We start from the raw sequence: 22,755 nt of genomic DNA, 5'->3' as shown, positions 1-22,755 counted from the left end.
AGTTTGACAGTTCAATTATAAAAATAAATAAATTAAGATTATGACTCAAAGGAAAGAAAATGTAACTTCAACCTTTTCATGAAAGAGGTAATTGAAGGGCTCTCTTGTATGTGGGAAGGGAGTTTGTTCCATAATTGGGCAGCTCGATACGAGAAAGAGTTGCCCATAAAATGTGTTCTACACAAAGGTAGGTCGAGAATCCTGGACTGAACTTGACAGGAGCGTTTAGGACAGATTGGTGGTGGTAATAATTTAAATCGAGAGCGGACGTACGAAGGAGAATTGGGGTTATTAAGTATGTTATAAAGGAAAGAAAGGATGTGCATATCACGTCGAAGTCGGATAGGAAGCCACTTTAACTGGTTGCGAAAGGCAGAAACGTGATCATATTTACGAAGACCAAAGATGAACCTAATGGCCAGATTTTGTAATCGTTCCAGCTTGTTTAGAAGCTCCTCAGTCACATCCAAAAAACAGACGTCGGCATAGTCAAGTATTGGGAGTAGTAGAGATTGTGCGAGCATGATTTTAGTATTTACTGGGAGAGAGTATTGAAGTCGCTTGAGAGAGTGAAATGTAAAGTGCATGCGTCTACTGAGCTCATTTATATGACATGTCCAAGATAGAGTGCCGTCCATTATGAGACCAAGGTTCTTAACCTTCTCGCTATATGCCACTGGAACTCCATCGTAGTAAAGTGGCGGTATCCCGGTCGAATTCAACCTGCATCGCATCCTGCTGCTGCCAATAATGATAGCTTGTGATTTAGCAGGATTTACGAGAAGGCCAAATGTGTTAGCCCACGATTGTATTGCAGATAAATCCGTATTTAAGACAGCAATGGCATCAGACACGTTGTAGATCATCCGCATACAGATATATTATATATATATATATATACATATTTAGTAACCGATTAAGTTTTCAATACTAATTATTACACAGAGCAGACAAGGTACGCTTTACAGCAATAAAAAGAAAGAAAATAGTAAGTTGTAAATACAGTGATGAATTCGGTATATTATCCCTAATCATGTTATGTTACAAACAAGTTTGAAATATCTATCAAATTTTATTAATATAATAAAATTGCAAGTAAACAACGTCTGTACATAGGATATATTTAAGAAAATTATATGAGAAGTTTTAATAAGAGCAAAAGAATTCAAAAGATATTTTTTAGAATCTTTGTTTATCTTTCGCTGTGTCGCTAAAAATGTGGCGTGTTTTATAAATGAAAACCTGTGGTAGGTTTAAGTCATCCTTTAGAAATAAAAAGAGTTATGATACAAATATATATAATTTAGTCACGGCTTTGTATGTAAGGTGTCTGAGCGCTCATAACTGACGTGAGTGTTTATTGCTTTATAATTACGTTATTGTGGGATTGCGGAAATGTATTATTTGAAAATTAAACATATAACCCTTTCGACTCTTATGCTAATTATGGAGATTGTACATTTAAATTCTGATCGGATTGATTAATTTTGTTTACATTTTTAAATCTCCCAAATAAGCAAATTATGAATAAATAATATTTTCTTAAATATTTTGATTTCTATGCGACATTTATATTTATTAACAATTATGACACATACATAGTCATTAACCCTTTGATTGCGTATTTTTTTTCGCAACAATAAAACATATCGATTTGACAACAAATATCAGTACGAGTATTTAGCAATCTAGCGAGATTCTGAGAAACAATAGCAATCTACCAAAACGAAAATTGCAGGATAAACATAAAAAATGCAAGCACGTCGAAATCGCGGGTAGCGTAAAATTATACTAGTAGAAACAGTACGCGGAAATTTTGGTATGCCCGGTCAGAAGGTTAATCATATTGGCCTGGCTGTGAACTTAGGACGTTATACAACTTACATACAACGTTAATGATTTCGATTCCACTCTACCGCAAGATTCCAATTAGCTATTATTGAGCGACAATTAACAACCAACCCAGACGCTCAAAACATACACTGTAAAAGCAGGTGTGTTAGTTTGAGATCGGAAATCTTGTAAATTAAACCAAACAAAATAAATCACCCGCATACAAAAACAATATTGTTGATTGAACCTAATTGGTACGAAGGCTAACAAAGGCAATATAACAATTAGTGTTGCGATTCATAACGCTCGGCCACTTGTGTCTCTATTGACTCGGGCATTATAATAGAAATACCAATAATTGTTGCTTAATGCTTTTTAATTTCTTTTGTTTATGCCAGTGATGATTTTCAAACAGTTTTAATATCGTACAGTATATTGAATTTTATTTAAAGTGTAAGGTATATGTAAATTTAGTAACGATTGTAATAAACTGGAAAGTATTCGTTTCCGTTTTTAAAGGAAACAAGGTAATAGAATATAGGTATTTAAGAAATATACATGTTCATAAAATATGTAGGTAAGAAGTATTTCATTATTACGTATTTGTGTCGACAAACGGTACGTATACTTATTTAGTATGTTGCGACTTTTGGATGGTTGTGACTCAGTTTTGATTGATATATAATTTCATTAAAAATACCATTAATTAATCCTAAAGTTTTCCAAATATATTTTGGTAATAATATACTTTTGTTGAAATTGTAAAGTGCCAGTAATTTTAATTATTGTTACTTTAGGTGCGAAACAATTTATTGTTTTCATCAATTTTGTATAAAGAATATCAAATTACTTATTTGAAAACTCTTGTTTTAACTGTAAAATGGTTGATGTTGAGGATTTTGTTTAATAAATGAAATTTATAGGTTATGCCCGTAGATGATCTTTAATTATTTTTTTAAACATTATTAATATTTTTTGGACATGGTATTAATTTGTGGTATGTTGTTTTTAAAAAAAGATATTACATTTATTATCTTATTTCTAGACTAATTTGTGAAATTATGAGTTTAATATAGTTTATGTATTTGTTTGATATCATGTACAGTAGCATCTCTTGTTCTTATCATGAGATTTCATTAATAACGTTGTTGTTACTGATAAGATCGGAGTCACTGTCTCGTTGAGAACACAAGAGCTCCGTTACTAATGATTTCTAGGTTGTCTTACATAATGTAAATATTTTTTCAGATAACCTTGTTCTTTGAGTTTGTAATAATGTTTAAATTTTTAATTTAATAACACATATTGAATAAGATTTATTTTCATCTGCTTGACGCGTGATTTTTGTACAAATATTTAAATATATACGCACTTTAACAATGAAATAAATACCTAAATTTGTCTACTGATATTTCAACGTAATCTGTTAAGCCATTGACCCATTGCTTCTTGCTGTAACCAGCTAAACCATACCATTAAAGTCGAAATGGCCTGTCTGATAAGACTTTTGTTTATACTAAGAATTGTCGAGGTCCAGTGGTATAAATTCGTTCCTTGATGCCAGGCTGAGATAAGATAACAGAGAATTTAAAAATTAGCAATATATATTTTTTACAATCAATAAAGAAAAAAGTAATAGATTATAAATCTTACTTTTGTTTTGTTACTATGCAAAAGAGAATGCACAATATTGTAGTAGATTAAATTGTTGTGTATAATATGATTTTTTATTTTTTCAAACAAATTATTACAGATATTTTTAATATCATTTTGTTGAACTGATTTAAAACAGTTTCATTCTGTGCTGTACCACCTTTGTATTTTGTCTATAGTCTGGTCTATACTAAATACTCGCTAAACGTTCAATGCATGATGGTTCGATGATTATTTCGTTAACACCATGTTCAAATGTGAAAATTATATTGCAGTAATAGATATATTAATTGTTGTGAAATTAAACAGGACTATACCACTCTGAGGGTTCTACAACAAAGAGCAATAGTAACTTCCTAAGACAACATTTACGGTGTAGTAAGGTCCATTTCATGCTACGTTTATTTTATAATAGTATTCTATTCAATATCGTTTTCACTCAAATGTTATTCTAAATAGAGCCATCTCTTGCCATCACACCTTCTAAATCATAGTTGTATAAGTAGATAGATATACAAAACTAATAGATTAAATCAGTTATTCTTATTATTTTAATGAATAATAAGATACCGTCTTTGGGTTGTAGTATATTATTGTTATTCATTGAAATAGATAGAAAGTTTTTAATGTCTGTTAGGAGGTTCAATTTCCCGAAGAGCTGAATTTGGTCGACACCAAGAATTTTATGTGGATTTAAATTTCTGGCTGTTAACTTTTAGACTTTCGTATTAGATGGTTCATAAACCATAAAGTATAAAAGTTAACAGTTTCCTATTGTCTCCAATAGGGAAATAATGGGAACTAATGTCGAGATAATTTACGTAAATTACTATACTAAGTTTATCTAAGTCGTTACCTAAATTCTTATCTCTTATGATTCATGAAACCAATGATATTAAATACTTATGAGTAATCTAAATGAAAACGACACAGCGACAAGTAGCCTCTCTCCCTATCACATCGGATTTAAACGAATAATCGATTGATACGGTCTCCATAATAGTAACAGTCAACTAATGAACGACCTTGAAATAATCCATCTGGGATTTCAGTTGTGAGCTTCTTTTTTTTTTTAAGATAAAAAAGCAAAAAGTAATAAATTAAGTGATCTGTTTTTAGTAATTTTCAAAGTTTGATTTATACGTATAAGAGAACAATAATTACAGTGATTCTATAGGGATTCCTTTATCGCCGTTTTAGGTAACATTACAATTATGTTCTCAAATTTCTTTTCAACGATACCCCACAACTATAGGAAAAGTAAATAATTACTTCTCGTTTAATCTTTATTTTTATTACTAGTTCAATTATATATAAATATATGTAAGTCAGTAATAGAACATTAGGGAGACTGAAATATTTAACTGGCATGTGAATATGGGTAAGCTAAATATTTTTGTCATTTTTTGACTCATATTCCAGCAGAAAAATATATTTTTAATTTTAATGATAGAACTCTTCCTTAATATTAGTCTTATGATTTCTAGTTCATCTGTATCTATTGTTATTTTCACAACATCTCCTTACGGAGTTAGTACAAAGACTCAATAGCAAACGCATTCTACGCTTAAATATATCTATATTACAACTATGATTATATTTATATTATCAACAGTCAACCATTTATATATATAGTTACATAAATAGCCTTTGCACGCAACTGAGCACCCGTGGATTTTAGAAGTAGGTTACTTCTAGACGGTGTATCAAGATAAAATGTACTCGTGCACCGGACTTTAAGATAGACTTTTAGATTAGAAATACAAGTATAAAAACCAAATTTAATTTGCTGTAGTAGTTTTTGTGTAATGCCAGAATAATATATAGACAGAAATACATAGACATATATGACATAATGTACAGATAAAAAGACACACAAGAATTTTAAAACAATATTGTTTGGCTTCTATTTTTAAAATCATATAAGTTTTTGTTTAAGGAAAGGGAAGATTCAGAAATAACTATATAGGACAGATAAAGGAAATAATAGGTGTCATGTCGTAGAGGGAAGTCAAAAATATAGCCTGGAATAGAGCTGGTTAGAAGGGAATACATGAATTAGTTGAATCCATAAGAGGATACTCGTAAATAAAAAATAAAAAAAAAAATTTAAATATCTCCAATATAAAGATAATGTCTAGTAAAATTTGATTATATTAGTAAGAGTAAGATGTACTTTCATACTTACCAGTCCCACCCCACCCAAAGAAGCCACCAGTATAGGAGAGTAAGAGTCCGCCTCCGAATATGAGCAGACTTCGAATAGTAGGCGCGTAGATATCCTTTTGATCTGGGATGACATCAACAAGTATACCCCATGATATTCCAAGGCCAATTCCAAGAAATACTGCTAATATTGCCTGTGATATTGTTACAATGTAAAAGCTATTGCAACGTAAAAAATTTATTAATGCATTTTTCACTTTAATTAATTGTGATGGAAAATCAAGGTCTCAATGAAGCTTACAATTTTTGGTTTTAATTAGCAATTCGCTCCGGATTCGCACTAGTAGATAAGTAGATTTTGATTTTTTTTTTACTTAAAATATAGTTTATCTTACTCGTCAGTATTGTAGCTACCTACAGATGATTGAATTTTTACGAACGGTTATATAAATCTTTAATATTCATAGTATTATTTTACATAATGTCTTACAAGGAAAATATTTAAAAAATCGGTACAACGACTTTTTAGGATTGTTCTCGAAATAAGCCAAGAATAAAAACAACTGAGTATGTAGAACATAGATGGAGGGTTTTATTTGGTAGTACCTGTGATATAGAATCTATTGATATTATTTGCATTGACATATGAAAAAAGTAATATACGAGTTTTACATGTTACTCATTCAAGTTTTATTTGAGCTGTGCTAGGATGCAGGTATATATTGACTTCCTAGTGTTAAATTAGTAAAGAATAATCATAAACATTATCACCATTATAATAATATATGGTTAGCGTAATATGCTTTTATTTATATTACCAGGGTTTAAGTAAAGAAAAATATATAATAATATTGAATTCGTGTTCATGTGATTATATTTAAAATTCAATTTAAATATAAGTACATAAAAATTTAAACAACAATACAAAAGCTGAAAAGATTTTTTGTGAATTTTTCATTAATTCTGTATGAATTTCGGTAATTCTTTTTGTGGTCGATAGCGTATGGTGGTCTCATTTTATGTTGTTAACATGGAATCTTTATTGAGATAAAAATTTTATCTCTATTAAAGTAGCAATTCATTTAATATTTTGGCAGCATAATATTTCCTCGTTCATTTTCCATATACATTATTATTTTAAACCAACACATATTGTTCAGGTATATTTTTAATATCACGTTCCATTATTCTTAAATTCATGTATAATTTGTGTGGTTATGTTTTGTGATTATATCGATAATTGTAAACGAATTTTGATACTTTTTCGACTAAATATGAAGTTTTACTACCATATTGGTTCCATATTAATTTGATGATGATGATGCTGCCATTTATCAGACACGATTTCGCGTTATAAATTCAAATAGATTTAATCTAATATATTTTTTCATTATAACATCAATGTAAAATCTATTTAAATGAAATGAGATCGTGATTTTCCATCACATTACAAGGTAAGACAATCACGCTTCCTACAATTACCTTCGTAATTCTGTAGGAGAGCGGCGATTCATAAAATATGGCACTGTTGATAATTCCGAACACGCCTTCCGTGACCGCGGTGTCTAGTCCACCGGCGTTGCCGACCAGCTGTGCAATCTGATTTTTCGCACCCAATCCCCTCTTACTAAGTGCATTCACAGTTGGTACTACGACTGCCGGTGACACTGAAGCTAATATTGCACCTAAGTGTAAACCTGAAGGATTTATTTAAAATTTAAAATTATTTTTTTATAACAAATGAAATAGTAATAATAATGATGATGATGATGATAATTTTATAAATTGATGTTATAATGTAGGTACTACAAAAATTAACTTATTTTAAATTGTAGTTGTGTACTTATAATTAACAGGAAGCCTATTTTATAACTTAAAATGATAATTTTTTTTATTTAAAAATGGAATAGTAAACCCATCCCACGTGCGCTATTGGTGTATAGTAGTGAAATATTAGTAGGGGATGATAGTTGAGGATGAAGTCCGATCAGTTAACTTCTTTTTTCAAATTGTTGAGGAATAGTCAGTTTTCCAGGGCAACCGTATGGAAGTTGACTTTATAGAATATGTTGCTAACAATGGGGATAATATTTTTGATTATTAGATAATCTTTTCTATCTAATGTTGTTACCAAGCTCAGCTACTGCGCCAAAGACTCGGGCTTACAAACATACAATTGAAAAACATAACTCTCGTTTTTTGACAGTGGGGTTAAGCCTGTCTTTGTAATTATGAAGCTATATTGTGTAATATTTACATGGCGCTTTACAGAAATACGAGTATTCAATAAATATTTAGGTTTATCTTTGTATTTTTACTGTAAAATTAAACTTCATCATGATATAAAAGACATGGGAATTGGTATAATAAAAAGAGGTAAAGACGTTTCGTTAGGGTCGGTAATACGCGGTATTTCTTTTTTAGTCCATAAGTTATAGTGATAATTTCATGTTTTTGATACAACAGCTTGTAGGTTTGATTTCGGTATCAATAAATATTGTGTTACTCTTCAAATATTTGTCACAAGGCTGAGTACAAATAATGATTCGGAGGCACGTTAAGCTGTTGGTTTCGAAGCTTAAAGTATCTCGATATTACAGGTAAAATGTTAAGGAAAAGGATAATTGTAAATTATTATTATATCGACTATGAAATGTTATTCAAAATACTCGTGATTTGTTTCACTATCTTTCTTAAAATGTTTTTATTATTTATACACGCCATCGGTTTTGAAATTTCGAGTTATTATTATAGTTATTTATTTACTTATTGCTTACCATGGAACTAAAGTCATTATTTTATTTTTTATTATTACAGGGAAAAGCCAAAACTAAGGGTTTGTGGCTTTTTCCTCTAATTTTATTATCTTAAGAGCAAACATAACTAAGAATTTTTATCTTATTTATTCTATTGATTTTAAATACATTAATGATTTTTTATAATAGCTAGCTTTTATCCATGACTTCGTCTACATGACTGAGATATTTTCATTGGCCGGGTTAAAAAGTAGCCTATATCGTTCTCCATCCCACACACGTGAATACCAAATTTCATAGTAATTAGTTAAGCCGTCATGGCGCTATAAATTAACAAACAAACTTTCTCATTTATAATATTAGCAAGGATAGTTTAATTTATGTAGTACAATTACATTTTAGTAATGACTTGAACTATTTTTTTATAATAAAAGATATTATTTACGATTTATATTTCTTAAACAAAATAATACGACATCAGTATAAATGAAAAACATATTCTTTACATAAAATTTCTATTTATGCAATAAAAACGTTTTATGGAATCATAAGGCCAATATTATTAGGACAATAATGGTACCTGAATGTGAATATTATTGTTAGTCGAACCCCTTTACCAGTAAATTTCTTGTCATAATCAAATTTTAAGGTTCAATAATTTACAGAATTGACTTCAAGTGGCACTGTTATTATGTTATCGAATTGTTCAAGCTTTGTTTTTGTTTTAAATCCTTTCCAGTAATCTTTACTAATATTGTAATTGTGAAAAGAAGTTTGTTTTAGTATAGTGCATTACATATTTTTTTGTATGTGTATATTTACAAACCAGGATCAGTAAGATCTCTATTTGATATTGACAGTTTACTACATAGAAAGTAGTCATGTTTATAGGTGATTCTTTAGTAACCATCGCATATAAACGTGATTAGCATGAAGGTGTTGCAGGTCATACTGGGATGTCCATAGCACCCTTTGTGTCACCATATCTGAGTTTCTGTGCCTTTATACCTGGTATTTAACTGCCATATATCAGCATTCAAACCTAAATATCAATAAACAAACCCAGCTACTTGACAGTAGAGACACGAGCGTTATGAAATGTAACATAATACAGGAATAAAATAGATAAAATATCTTACCCCAATACCATGGGAAGCCCAACAGAATGTAACTGAAGAATACAGTAGACGAACATTCCACGATCCATGGCAAAGTGGCCAAGGAAAAAACTTTAACTGAATTATTTTTTATGTATTCCCAATTCCAAGTAAGCGGACCCTTAGTCAGGATAATTACCGGGTAAATTCGTCTGAAAGCAAAGGCCGTTCTTTGTTCTTACAATTTGGTTGCAAACGGATTGTATCTCAATTACGTTGATTTGTATGGTTACTGTTACTAAAATGGCAAATCAAATGTATTTATTATTCTGGTATAGAATTGTTGATATTTTCTATGCCCTGGGATAGGTTTGCCAGGAATTATTACATTTTTGTCTAGTAGATAGTATCAATTGATAGTATCTACTAGATATTAGTACTATTATACCATACTAGAATTAGTACTATTTATTATTTCAGATTCTATGTATTTAAGTTTCTTTGTTTTATCAGAATATATAAATGCTTCGACAGATTGCAATGTATGGAGTATCGTTAGAGTTTTACAGCATTCTGAGCGATATGGCTATAAATAAAAAAAAATGGTGGCTGTAAGCCGTTTTAAAATATGGAAAAAGAATTTGGCACTGCAATCGTATTTTTCGTTTTATTTAGTTTTTTTAGCAATCGTTTCTGTTACAAGGAAAATCCTGCAATAGTTAATCTAATGTTTTTTTTTTTCATTTTCACAAGGTATATGATATGCGATTTTCGACTATATTGCTTATATTTTATTCACAAACTATTTATCAGTATCGAATAACATTTGTATTTTAGTTCAGTACAGATTTAGTCATCATCCACTATTTTAACTTGTTCACTATTGACCAATAAATATGTGTTTCCCTTATTTCGCCACAAATTGTCGTTTTAAGTATTTATTACTTTATGTAATACCTATTTATTGTAGTGATTTACTTAATAACACATAATATATTTAAATTTTAATCTTCTAATCGCCTCAGTCGTAGGTATTTATCCTACAGAAAAACTGTGTTTGTAAGTTTTTTCATTTACCTAACTGCCCACTAATTGTATATTAATACAGTAATATAACAGAGATCGAATATAGAACAGTTTACAATTTTATAAAATTACTCGTAATATTAAAGATATTAAGTCGTTATCTGTAATATAAAATTGCCGATTTGACACAAGATTTAAGCATTCGTTACGAAGTCAAAAGGTTAAGGAAATATTAATTCTCATAATTAAGTGAAAGAACAGAGACAAACCTTAAATGGTAATCTATTCTATCTGCAACTGGATACTCTAAATAATTTGTTGTGCCAAAGTTTCTGTATAGAGCACCAACTAAAGTCATTCCCACCATTGGAGTGATTTTTGTGTATCGTTCTATAGTATGTCCCAATACATATCCAGCTATTGCAATGCCAGCCATATTGAACACGAAACCTCCAGGTAGCACAATATTCTTCATCATAAACCATGATGTTCCCCATAATGTAAAACCTGAAATCAAACCACGTGTCCATTACTATATAAATAAACATATAATGGTTTATTTGTGCAACATAGATTGACAAACAAGTTAACGTAGAGCCTGATAGATAGTAACCGTTGCCTATACATGAGCATGGGTGTTACATAATAAACCCAGAGGGGCCTTCACCCCACACGGTATCATGGAGTATGTAAAGTTTATCCAAATAAACCTTTATATTTTTAGATTTGTTTTATAGTTTTAAATAATTATAAAAGTAATATATTCATAAAACATGTAAGTCATGTACAATATACATATTGATTTTCTTTGCTCTGATAACCATAAAAATAAACTAAATAGCCAAGTTTTATGCAAATATAGTACTATGATATAAAACCATTAGGTTTGGTCGAACCATATTTATCTGAGAGATGTACGCCATCGTAATTATCAATGAATTATATAAAATTATTCTTAATAAAGTTCTTTTTACTAATAAAGTTGTGAGGAACTTTATAAAATAAAAAAAAATACCAATCGAGTAAAATATTTTTTTATTTAATTAATTTTTATTTTGACATGTTTAACTATGTGAATACATCTTCTACATATATTATCTACTTGTATTTTAATTAGTTTGGATTAAATATAGCCTGTTATAATAAAATCTAATGAAAAGATAACCAAGTTTTGTAGAAATTATCACAAAAATACTATGGGAATGAAACATTCGTATGTAATAAAGCATAAAATTCAATATATTTATCGATTTTTGATAATGAATTATTCGCTTGTTTAAATTTTAATTAAGTTGTTTAAACAAACTATAACACTATTGTTCTTTTTATTTTCTAAGTTAAATGCGAATTAAAATGTTATTTACTTATCTTCTTTTAAAAGAGAACTACAGTGGAGTGTTCATTTGCACTTTGACTCCCCTAAAGGCAGAAATCGTTTGAGAGACTCATTTAGCTTTTTGTGATTCCATCGGCAAAGGAAATCTCAGTAGAGTGCTTGGTGGGAAAATTAGTTACTAGAGATAAAAAAAAAACACTTTATTTTTAATGTGAATAGCTGTACAAAGAAAATAAAATGAACAGACAATTTTGCTAATCTATACGTCAATTCTAATTAATGTCTCGTTACAAGATTTGAAATCTGTTCATGATATAATGATCTTATAATAACTGTTTCGCTTTAATATTAAATTACCAACATTTGTAGATATTGGTTTTTCATGAGTTACTTTATATAATAATAGTGAATTTCTGTAAGATAGGTGAATTGTTAATGGATACACAAGGTAAAGTTTGTACTCGTGCTTGAAAATACAAGTAGAGAGTAAGTAGCTTGCGCCCACGGACTGTTTGTTTTATCATTGAAATGTAAGCGTTTCTATTATCGCCATAATCATATCATTTGCATGTTTAACAATTTATTGTGTTTGTGAACTTTTGAGGATAGTTAATGTAAAGTAATATCATAGCGTAAAAACAAGCAGTAATTCAACGGCTTTAGCATATTCTAAATGATTACATGACAATTTGAGACGTATTGCTCCATCTAGACATGTACGAGTACGTTGACTGACTGGTAAGATGATTGGTAGGAAAGAGTTCTTGGGACTGTGGTAAAATCCATCTATTTATTGAACAAATAAGTGAAAAATGTTTAAAAATATGCAGGTAGCTATTAGTAAATTCATATTTTCCTAATATATTGCATCTTTAAATATGAAAACCAAGTTGAGGTCGCAGAGTCGATTCTAACACGTATGTATGTAATTGGGTATTCAGTGTTGTATCCCCAGATTTTTACAAAGATACTAGTGGATATCGCTGTCTAGAAAATGAATTTTAATATAAGCTGATCATGACAATGTAACAGTCTAATTTGATGAGTTGTGAGTGAGATGCTGAACTAGCTTCACTTCAGGGTAAAAATGGAATATTTGACCCAGAAGTTATTATTTATTAACATTATATTTGACTTTATCTTATTAAATTAAAATATTGCCTAATATAAAAGACTCCTGTATGGATTCCTTTAAAAACCTTATGGAACAATTAGAAAAAAAAAACAAAAAAAATAAAAATAAAAAACAACCTTTTTATAAGAAATTTTTGTTGTCCTGATGAAATATATGTAGAATAAGAAGTAATAAAATTATAGTCTTGAGAATTCTTCTTTTATTTTATATGTATTGCGATATTATGGTATACTTAATTGTAGTATAAACACAATAAACGAGAGACTTCAAATTAGCTTATTAATAATTCTCTAATATAGAATGCAACGCTGTTGGAAGTCCATGAAAGTTAATAAAGATGTCTTAGCTATGAGTTAATTTTCCAAGCGCGTGACTTTTAATGAAGATGAAACAGTATCTATACGCCTGAAGTACAGTTCTTACAAATTAGTAACACAACACTGTAATCTTAGTTTAATGTAATGAAATAGTTTCAACAACTACATAAGTACTCTATTTTACGTCGTCAATTAGAGAGACGAATGATTGAGTGATTTTGGGTTATTATGTGAATAATTATTAAGTACATCTGACATGTGCTTAATAATTAAAAATTTATAGAAGATTCAACTTATTCCTAAGGCCTTATTGGTTTTTGTTAGGCAGGGAGAAACTTCACTTACTTGTTCCTATTATGTATAAGTTAGAACTGCTCAGTTCTATAGGTATTGTCCGTGAGTACGCTGTTTATGCAAGTAATTTGCAGGCTATTTTATTAAAGTAAGTAAAATGATTTTAACGTACAAAATAAGTACTCGTATACGGGTTTATTAAAAAGATTCTGAATTAGATATACAATTAGGGTAAACAATAATAAAACAATAAATAGACAATAAATAAACAATAAATTTAACACGAACAAAAGCGTAATACGAAGTATTTCATTATTGTAATATACTTTTTTGTTTTTCTTTTGTTTCGTTGAATGTTCTTTTGTGCTTTTACACAATATATACACATCAATACACGGCATTTTATTTTCATTTAAATTCTTATCTAAGTGAGTATACATCTTCTGGATCCTAGTTCCTAGTAAATTTATTTATAACAAAAACCAGCGACTAGTAAGGAGTTGAACTAACACTACTGATATCTACATATTACCAGTGTTCACTAGTGCCTGCATACGCATAACTGGGAAATACTAGAATAAAAGTAGTCTAAGATGCCCTCTCTATTAAAATATTGCAACCCATTTAAGTTATACAGGAACAGGAATTTCTTCAGGGTCAGTAACTATATAGGCTACAGTAAACGGTTACCATCAAACAGGCTGTATATTTGTTTTCCGCCTTTCTGGCATAGAAAAAAAGTATGGAAAAATAAATAACCCCTACTGGGTACAGATCTTCCCGCGAAAGGCGGTAATTACTTACTATCATCACGTTTATTCCTATTATCCGTATTCCTGCTTCAATGATACGAGTAGATATAGGTGGTATAAAATATCACTCTTATATACTTGTGGGGAAACCGATAGAAATAAATGGTCTAGATCGCTGACTAGGTGCCTAGACTGCTGAATAAATTTGGAGCATCAATAAATAATTAGTATTAATAAATTATAATATATAACGGAGTTTAATTAGTAAAATTTTATAATAACTTATACAGAATCTAATGAGTGCGTAATACATATTATTTTTTATTTAGGTATAGTAATTCATGTAACATTACATTACATGATACGAGTAATTTGCTTATCCTCTGTTCGAAACAACTTCCAAATTATAAATTATATTAAACAGAGGACGGTTAAGATAAGTATGTGATAGTATTTAAAACATGTGCGTTAATAAATGCAAGTAAAAACATTGACTGTATCTACCGTAATTCATGATTTTGAAAAAAATAAACAAGGTTATTTTGTCCTTGATGATAAATAAGTATGTCAATTTAGTAAAGATCTTTGTACGTAAAAAAAGAAAAATAGTAAGAAATATTGTTAATATTTAAATTTAAATGATGTGGTTATTTTATGGAACTATAGTTATTGACATCTCAATTTGAGACATATTTAATACTCGTATATTGTCTCGTAGGTCTATACTCAGCAGCGGACAGATAATGACTGAGAAGAAGAAGAAGAAGATGATGGTTATAATACTGTCTCGTATTTGATTGAGAAAATGTACTATTTTTAATTTTTTTACTCTACTCTCTTTTTACTCTTTAAAAAATATTTCATTTTTTAAAATTGATGATAATGGAATGGTAACCTCGCCCGCGGTAACGGTATACGCTAATGGAACCACACGCACCAGTGAAGGATGGTAGGTAAGAATGAAAATGCAGGTCAATTAGCCCATCGTGATGAATATACCTGGAATTCAGCACGATGGTTTCCTGGGGGGACTGCGTGCAGGTCAACCTGACAAAGTATATAGCTAGCAATGGGACTGGTAATCCGCATTATTAACAATCTTTTCCCCCCTCTACGGAAGTATTAGGTACTTATCAGTTGGTACACTTTTTAATCTTATATGTTATAATTGCGTACAAGTAATTTATTGTGTTACTGAATAAATGCCGTTTCTTTTCTACCGTGTCTTTTTTTTAAAGCACACTCAGTTATCTTTTTTTTGTGACATAATGCACACTTTCCACTGTGAGAAGGCTAAAGTCCTCTGTTGTACTCAGCTATTTTTTTATGGGACTCCTTATTTTAAGTCTAGTATATTTTCGACTGTTTATTGTTATTTATTAGTCAATCAATACGTTTTGGAATTTTGGTTTATCGATTAACTTTAGTGGAAGCAGAAAAACCACTGATATAGATCATTAAAATAATATGGCATATTAAGGTAAAAGGCTTCATATTTTGGATGCTATCGGAATAAAATGACAATGTGTTAACTCCTAGAAGGTCCTGAGAGACGAGAAAAGGAATGAAGACAATTCACCGACATACATTTGCCAATTTTCTATTGAATTTTACACTTCATCTGAGATTGGTCCTTACAGTCAAGTTCCTACTAACTATTATTGACTGTAGTTGTTCTAGTTAATTGAGTGCTGACCATATATACTAAAAAGTACCTTGCTGCAAGAAATTGCCTGTGAGTGTAAATAAGTTCTGGTATCGATTTTGTAATCAATGAATTTAGAATTTTTTTTTCCTTTTATTTAAAATTAGAATTTTTAACGTTACCAGTTTATCAACATGCATTTAGTATAATGCTATATTTCTAAGGTGTTTAGTTATATTACTTCATATTTTGATGATTGTAAGTTGGTACAAATATAATATGAGTGCTTGTATTTGTTTGCACTTTGTTAGTTTAGTTTTTCATATTTATATGTAAGTTTTTTATATTTATATTAAGAATGTCCGATGTTATTTGTTTATGATTTTTAATAGTTTATTAAATGAAATTACATTGAAAAAAATATTATTAAAACAATTTATAAGATTTGGTATATAGTTGGATATAGCAAAGATATAGTTGTAAAAAATATTTGCCGTATGGTCCCGGCATACAGTAGGTTACCCCTTTCTTCCTCGTGGGTATTGTAAGAGGGGCTATGGGAACTTAATAGTCGAGGGATAGGCAGCAGCGTCCCTTTTAAAATATCGCCAAACGCCAAATTGCGGTTATCTCACCTGCCAAGCATGGCAACTTCTGGCAAAATTCCCCCAACGGTAAACTGCGATAAGAAATGGCTCTATTCCTTTTGGCAATCTAAGAGGGAGGCCTATGCTCAGTAGTGGACAAACAAAGGCTGATATGATGATAATGATAGTTTACAAAATATAATAGTTATTGACATACCACATATGATAACGCCGATGTATTGTTTTGTTTCGGAAATCGAAGGAATGGCGCGTTTCACCAATCTTGTAAACAATGTTTCCTTCTCTTTTTCGGGTAGACTCCTGAATAAAAAGTCTTAGATTAATATATGTTTTAAAATCTTATTAATGTTATAAATGCGATAGTTCGTAAAGACGGACAGATGAATGGATGTTTGTTACTCTTTCTCGCAAAAACTACTAAACGAATTTGAATGAAATTTGGTAAACGGGTAAGTTATATACTAACTTAGCCCATAGGATACTTTATGTACTGACTTACGCGGGCTAAGCCGTGGAATACAGTAATAGTGATTAATATTTACATATATTCATTAATGTTGTTTAAATTAAATTCTGGTGTCTTTTATTTGTACCTATATATAAAACTGATTGACAGATATACACGCAGTCAAAAATGCTGAGTCCTAAAATATGAGATTTCTCTTGTCTTGTCTTGAAAGTTTCGTGGAAGTCACGAGAATGGCGGTAAACGGATTGCACACAAGTGAATTTGACAAAGCTATTATATAAAAAGAATACATAAATGGGTATGTATTTTTTTTTTATTTTGCTTACTTTTCTTTTAATGAAATATATTTCTCAATTAATACATACTTTTATATATATATATAAAAAATATTAAGGGAATTATTACTTACTCACGTTTTGGAGGTACCGATTTCAAAAGCTGTTACATTGTATGGTATACTCGTATCAGCATTATTTCTGTCTAAAATCACAAAATAATAATGATGCCTTTTATTCACCTAATTTATTTGAACTTGTTGTTTATTTCATTATTTTTTTTTTTATAAAATATTGTAGCTTAGTATACAAACACAATTGTATGGTTGTTATTGAATAAATGAATATCAATATATATGAATATGAACTTCGAAGAAATTAGAAATTAAATCTAATGAATTTGTAGCACGAAAATCAATTTATATTGTAAATTTTTTTCACGTTAAGAAAAAATATATAATTTTGTTTAAAAGTTCTCTGACATTTTTATATAACATTTATTTGTAAATTAATGTAAAGTAGAATGTATTTAATGTAACATATAATATGAGAGTATTATTATTATACTATATATTATTACTTCAGTCACAGCAAATTTTTTGTATAGAGTTTTATATATATATATAGATAGTTTGTAACTTATATAATTTGTTAAAAAGTACTTGGGAATGTTTGAAAAATCACAAATACAAAGATTTTATGATAATACTCACCGTTTACAGTTCCGTTACCTATCATTTTCACTCTGTTATACACTTTATCACGTAAATTACTCTGTCTTATATAGCGACCGTCACCCACGATAGGAGCTCGTTTTTGCGACGTACGTTCATAGTAAATGTGTATAAAAAGAACAGACTACTTCATTCTGAAAGTCGCCAGTAGGCCCGTGTAATCTTGTGAAGCGTCCCGCTAATAATAAAATTCGCCGCATGCGCATTGCGTTCAATTGCCATAATACAGAACATATTAATCACTCATCAAACTAAGTAAATGACAGTAGTAGGGCGAGCACACCTTTTTTGGAATTGAATTAATTATCTGTAATATGCAGTGTAGCTTTTAATTATTATTGCAATATGAAGATATATTGTATCAGGGAATTTTTTTTTTCTACAATTTATGGGAATAGTTATAGATATATTGTTATCATTATTGTTTCCTCCAAAAGATTAAAACAGTAAACTTATTATAAATATAAATAATTACAAGAAATAATCAATATGAGAAAACAATGGGCCTTAACCTTATCGTTAAGAGCGATCTCTTCCAGGCAACCTTTGGATGGAGAGGAGCAATTATAAACAATTTGGTGGGAGGCACGATGAAAAATTCTGTTAGTTCTAAATATGGGAGATGTGATACATATAATAATATAAATATTATCCCTACTCATTATTATATATATATATATATATATATATATATATATATATATATATATATATATATATATATGTAGTACATGTACACACATACATATATACTCACACATATATATACACATATACATACGTACATACATGCATATAAACGCCTACATAAATACATAAAAATATATAAATACTGTTCACATGTATACATAAAATACTTATAAAATCTTTTAGATGTCTGAAGAAATAAGTATGTATTTATCACAGCTGTTTGCCAGGTATAGAAATATACAGCTACGCTTTCCTGAAATCATTATCTCCCGTTTAAGTAGGGATTTTAAAAATTCTTAATACTCTATTACATTCTAAGATTAATTAATTAATAAGAAAATTCAAAATCTTATGTTTGTAATCAGCAGTTATAGCTATAATTTGAAAATCTTTATAGATATTTAAATAAATAGTTGACTCTAGATTAAGCACATATGATTTATAAGACATGAGTAATGATACTGGGCAGACCTAATATTTGTATATTTGGTGATCTTTTTAAAATTATCTAAACGGAAATTTGTTTAAAATTACATTTAGGTTTTTGTTTCATTCATAGTAATTAAAATTGGATTTCTCCAGTCTTATTAAATATAGATAATATGCATCAGCGATAGTGAAAGGCCTAGGGAGAATGTAGTAGTAAAAATTTTCACATAATAAATAAAAAAAGAATATAGAAAGTAATGACCATTACTATCATGTATAGAAATATGTATAGATAACATATTTAAGCTATTTATTTCGCTTAAAATCTTATGAGGTGTGGTTACTTTTACGACTTACTATACAAAATTAAAGATGAATATATGAACAATATCACAGATATGTCATCACAGAATATAATATAGAATTAATCGAGTGCGGAAAACATTAATAAAATTATATTAAGCACGTTAAATTAAAAAAAGAAATATTAAAAATGAAAATTTAATAATTGTTTAAAATAACTTATTAAAGTATACGAATAAATACAAAAAAAGTACTCAATAAATTTTGTCAAAATATCTTATTATATGGTAACTAGAATCGAAAGTTTTACCCTACATTCTTACACGATCATACAATACTTAGACACAATCGATGTATTTTAAAAATATGTGAGTAGGAGTTATTCAACATGGACTATGTACACCCGCACCGGATATCCGTGAAACTTTGTACGAACATTTATACACTGTATATGCGACAAGATTTCCTAACTAGAAGGTTGTAATAGATAATTATAAATGGAATAATAATTTATTAATTTATTTTATTGTTATACAGAGTCTTCATACGTTCTCTCATATATTCATTATTACTAGTAGTGTTCGGGAAAAAGTAATTTTGGATTCTTTATAAGGATATCTCAAGTTATATAATAAATAATTATTATATTATTGTAGCTAATATCAAAACCCCTGTATTTTTCAAATTTCTTGGTAAATTGTAATTGAAATTTGTAAAATTAGAATGAAATTTGGATCTTTATTATACATAGGTAAGGTAGTAGGAAGATAGATATTAAATATCATACAACTAGATATTTGTTTTACATGTTTGATTGTTTAAATTCATAGATGAATGTTACTACTTAAGTACGCTTATCTGTCTGAGTTGACTAAATTAAATGTGATACACAAATGAGCTATACGGACTTGATTAACACAGAGGGCACTTTTGAGCCCAACTAATGTAGGAATATTCGCAAGTTATAACTAGTTTGCTAATAATCTTATAATATAATATATAAACTGTATCTGTACACACACACACACACACACACACACACACACACACACACACACACACACACACACACACACACACACACACACACACACACACACACACACACACACACATTTTTTTTTGCAAATCTCATTTAACCCATTTGGCGCACATTCAATTGTATATTTAGATTCTTATATAATACTAACACTCACTATCGTGATACTGACGTCATAATGACGTTTAGTATTTTAGGCAAATAACAATATTATAATTCCTGAAATGCTATGCATTTAAGTAAACTTTATTTGTGATTGAATAGAAATATGTTTTTTCCAATAGAACAGGGGTATCAGAAAATAATACAGTAGCTCATTTATGATGATTTGTCTTGAAATATATAATATAATAGATATTCATCCATCCTTACAAACTTTCGCATTTATAATATTAATAGAATTTTAAAATATATGTAAATCATAACAAATGTACATGTGTAGTATGTATACAGAAACACACACACAGACATATATATATCAAATACACCATTTCTATTATAAAATTAGATATGTATATTCTTATAGTACTATATACCTAATATATATATATATATATATATATATATATATATATATATATATATATATATATAGGGTAAAGTAATTACTATCTACTATATTACTAAAGGAACCTTTTGCGTAATTCAAACGAGAATATAATTTGACTTTAACCCTTCGGCTCTATCAAACGTCGGTACTTCGCAACTCGATTTCATTTCGAGTTTTATATATATAATTAAAATATATTTATTTTTACTTTAATGAGGTGATGTGATGAGGGAAACAGAATTGCTTGCAATATATTTTATCATGTTGATCTCTAAGTGATTACCCTTTGAAATAATCGTGTTTAATTCTTGGCGATTTCGTCACGATGGGCCAACTGATCAATCTTTATACTATATATCATTTCACTGGTGTCCTGCCAGCGTTTAACGGTAGCGTAGTTATCGTTCCGTTATAACGTAATTGTCTGAAATAATATAACATATGTGATGAAGTTCATCGAGTTAGAAAAATTTAAGTTCAAATCATGTAGTGGAAGACAGTACTTTTATTACCATTAACGTCCTATTGCTGAGCATGGCTCTCTTCTCACGAGAGGGAGTTACAGTCTACTATTACAAAGCTGACCAGGTGGCTTGGTAGATTTAGGGTTTTATTTTGAGTTTTCTTTACAGAGAATATTAATTCAAAATTATTATGAACTGCTCATAACTGAGTAGTTAGAGTATTTTCAATTAAAGATAGCTTAAGTTTACGGCTTTAGAATAAAATTCATAAATGAACTTTTTATGAATTTTATTCTTTAATTAGTTTCTTTTTTAATTTGTACGAATTTCATTAAATTGTCGCTACTTTATTATTTCTAAACAAAGTTTTGAGCTATTCAGGGTTTTGCAATTGTTATCAAAGCGGTTTATTTATTTGAATAATGCGAAGGGTTCGACTTACTATTAGCCCAAAACACCTAAGGGTTTAAAGTGTATACAAAATACCAATTACGAACCCAAAAGCGGTCCGAGCAAGTTTCTGAGAGTGAATTTCTAATATTTGTATCGATTGGTCGCATCTAAATCAGTAGTTAATAATTTATATAAATTTATATATAAAAATCTTATATTACGATGTTTGTGATCGAACTCCTCTGAAATGGCTTGACTGGTTTTTACGAAAATTTTTATGTATATTTGGTAGGTAAAAGAAATAGGTTATTTTTGCCATATAATTATTTATATGGTAGAACAACGTTTGACGGGTCAGTTAGTAAATGTATGATATTTACATAGGTAAATATTTTTATTAAAGGCACATGTTCTGGAATACCGGAAATTGTTCGTTGCTTAATAATGATCAAACGGTTGAACGAATTTTATTGAAATTTAGTACGTACTCGTAGATAGACGATAATTGACAGGGATGGCGAACCAATGGCACGCGTGCCAGTGGTGACACGCGACGAAATAATACGGTCATACCAATAATTTACAATTATCTATATTTATATACGTACACTAATTGTATGATGCGGCTTTAATCGTAGTTGTATCGTCATCTATCCTCAAGAAACGAGATGTCAGATAAAAAAGAATTTTTTAAATTCGAGTGGTAGTTCTAGAGATTAGCGTATTCAAATTTTAACTAGCCCCCCCCCCCCCTGAATTTATGGAACGGACAGTAGAGCATATATGCTTGC

At 29.4% G+C, this 22,755-nt stretch overlaps 1 protein-coding gene across 3 annotated transcripts in view; it reads right to left on the bottom strand.

The window, feature by feature from the left end:
- Window positions 1-18,415, bottom strand: part of LOC113520062 (sodium/hydrogen exchanger 9B2-like) — a 29,429-nt gene extending 11,014 nt beyond the window's left edge. Inside the window, exons 1-7 of one of the 3 annotated variants that reach the window (XM_052900938.1) lie at window positions 18,076-18,415; window positions 17,501-17,567; window positions 16,815-16,918; window positions 10,801-11,038; window positions 9,548-9,717; window positions 7,135-7,349; window positions 5,675-5,846 (exon numbers count right to left, since the gene is read on the bottom strand). In XM_052900938.1, coding sequence (XP_052756898.1) covers window positions 5,675-5,846; window positions 7,135-7,349; window positions 9,548-9,717; window positions 10,801-11,038; window positions 16,815-16,918; window positions 17,501-17,567; window positions 18,076-18,100 — 991 coding nt within the window. In that variant the 5' untranslated portion in view covers window positions 18,101-18,415. Of the gene's footprint in view, window positions 1-5,674; window positions 5,847-7,134; window positions 7,350-9,547; window positions 9,718-10,800; window positions 11,039-16,814; window positions 16,919-17,496; window positions 17,568-18,075 lie in introns of all 3 variants that reach the window. The other 2 variants (XM_052900937.1, XM_052900939.1) reach the window with 2 other exon arrangements.
- Window positions 18,416-22,755: the final 4,340 nt, after the last annotated feature.

The sequence above is a fragment of the Galleria mellonella genome, unplaced genomic scaffold (assembly GCF_026898425.1).
Source record: "Galleria mellonella isolate WM207_F2 unplaced genomic scaffold, CSIRO_AGI_GalMel_v1 utg72, whole genome shotgun sequence".
NCBI classification, from domain to species: Eukaryota; Metazoa; Arthropoda; class Insecta; order Lepidoptera; family Pyralidae; genus Galleria; species Galleria mellonella.
The sequence above is the reverse complement of the archived record's forward strand: the minus strand, read 5'-3'. Positions and strand labels throughout refer to the sequence as shown.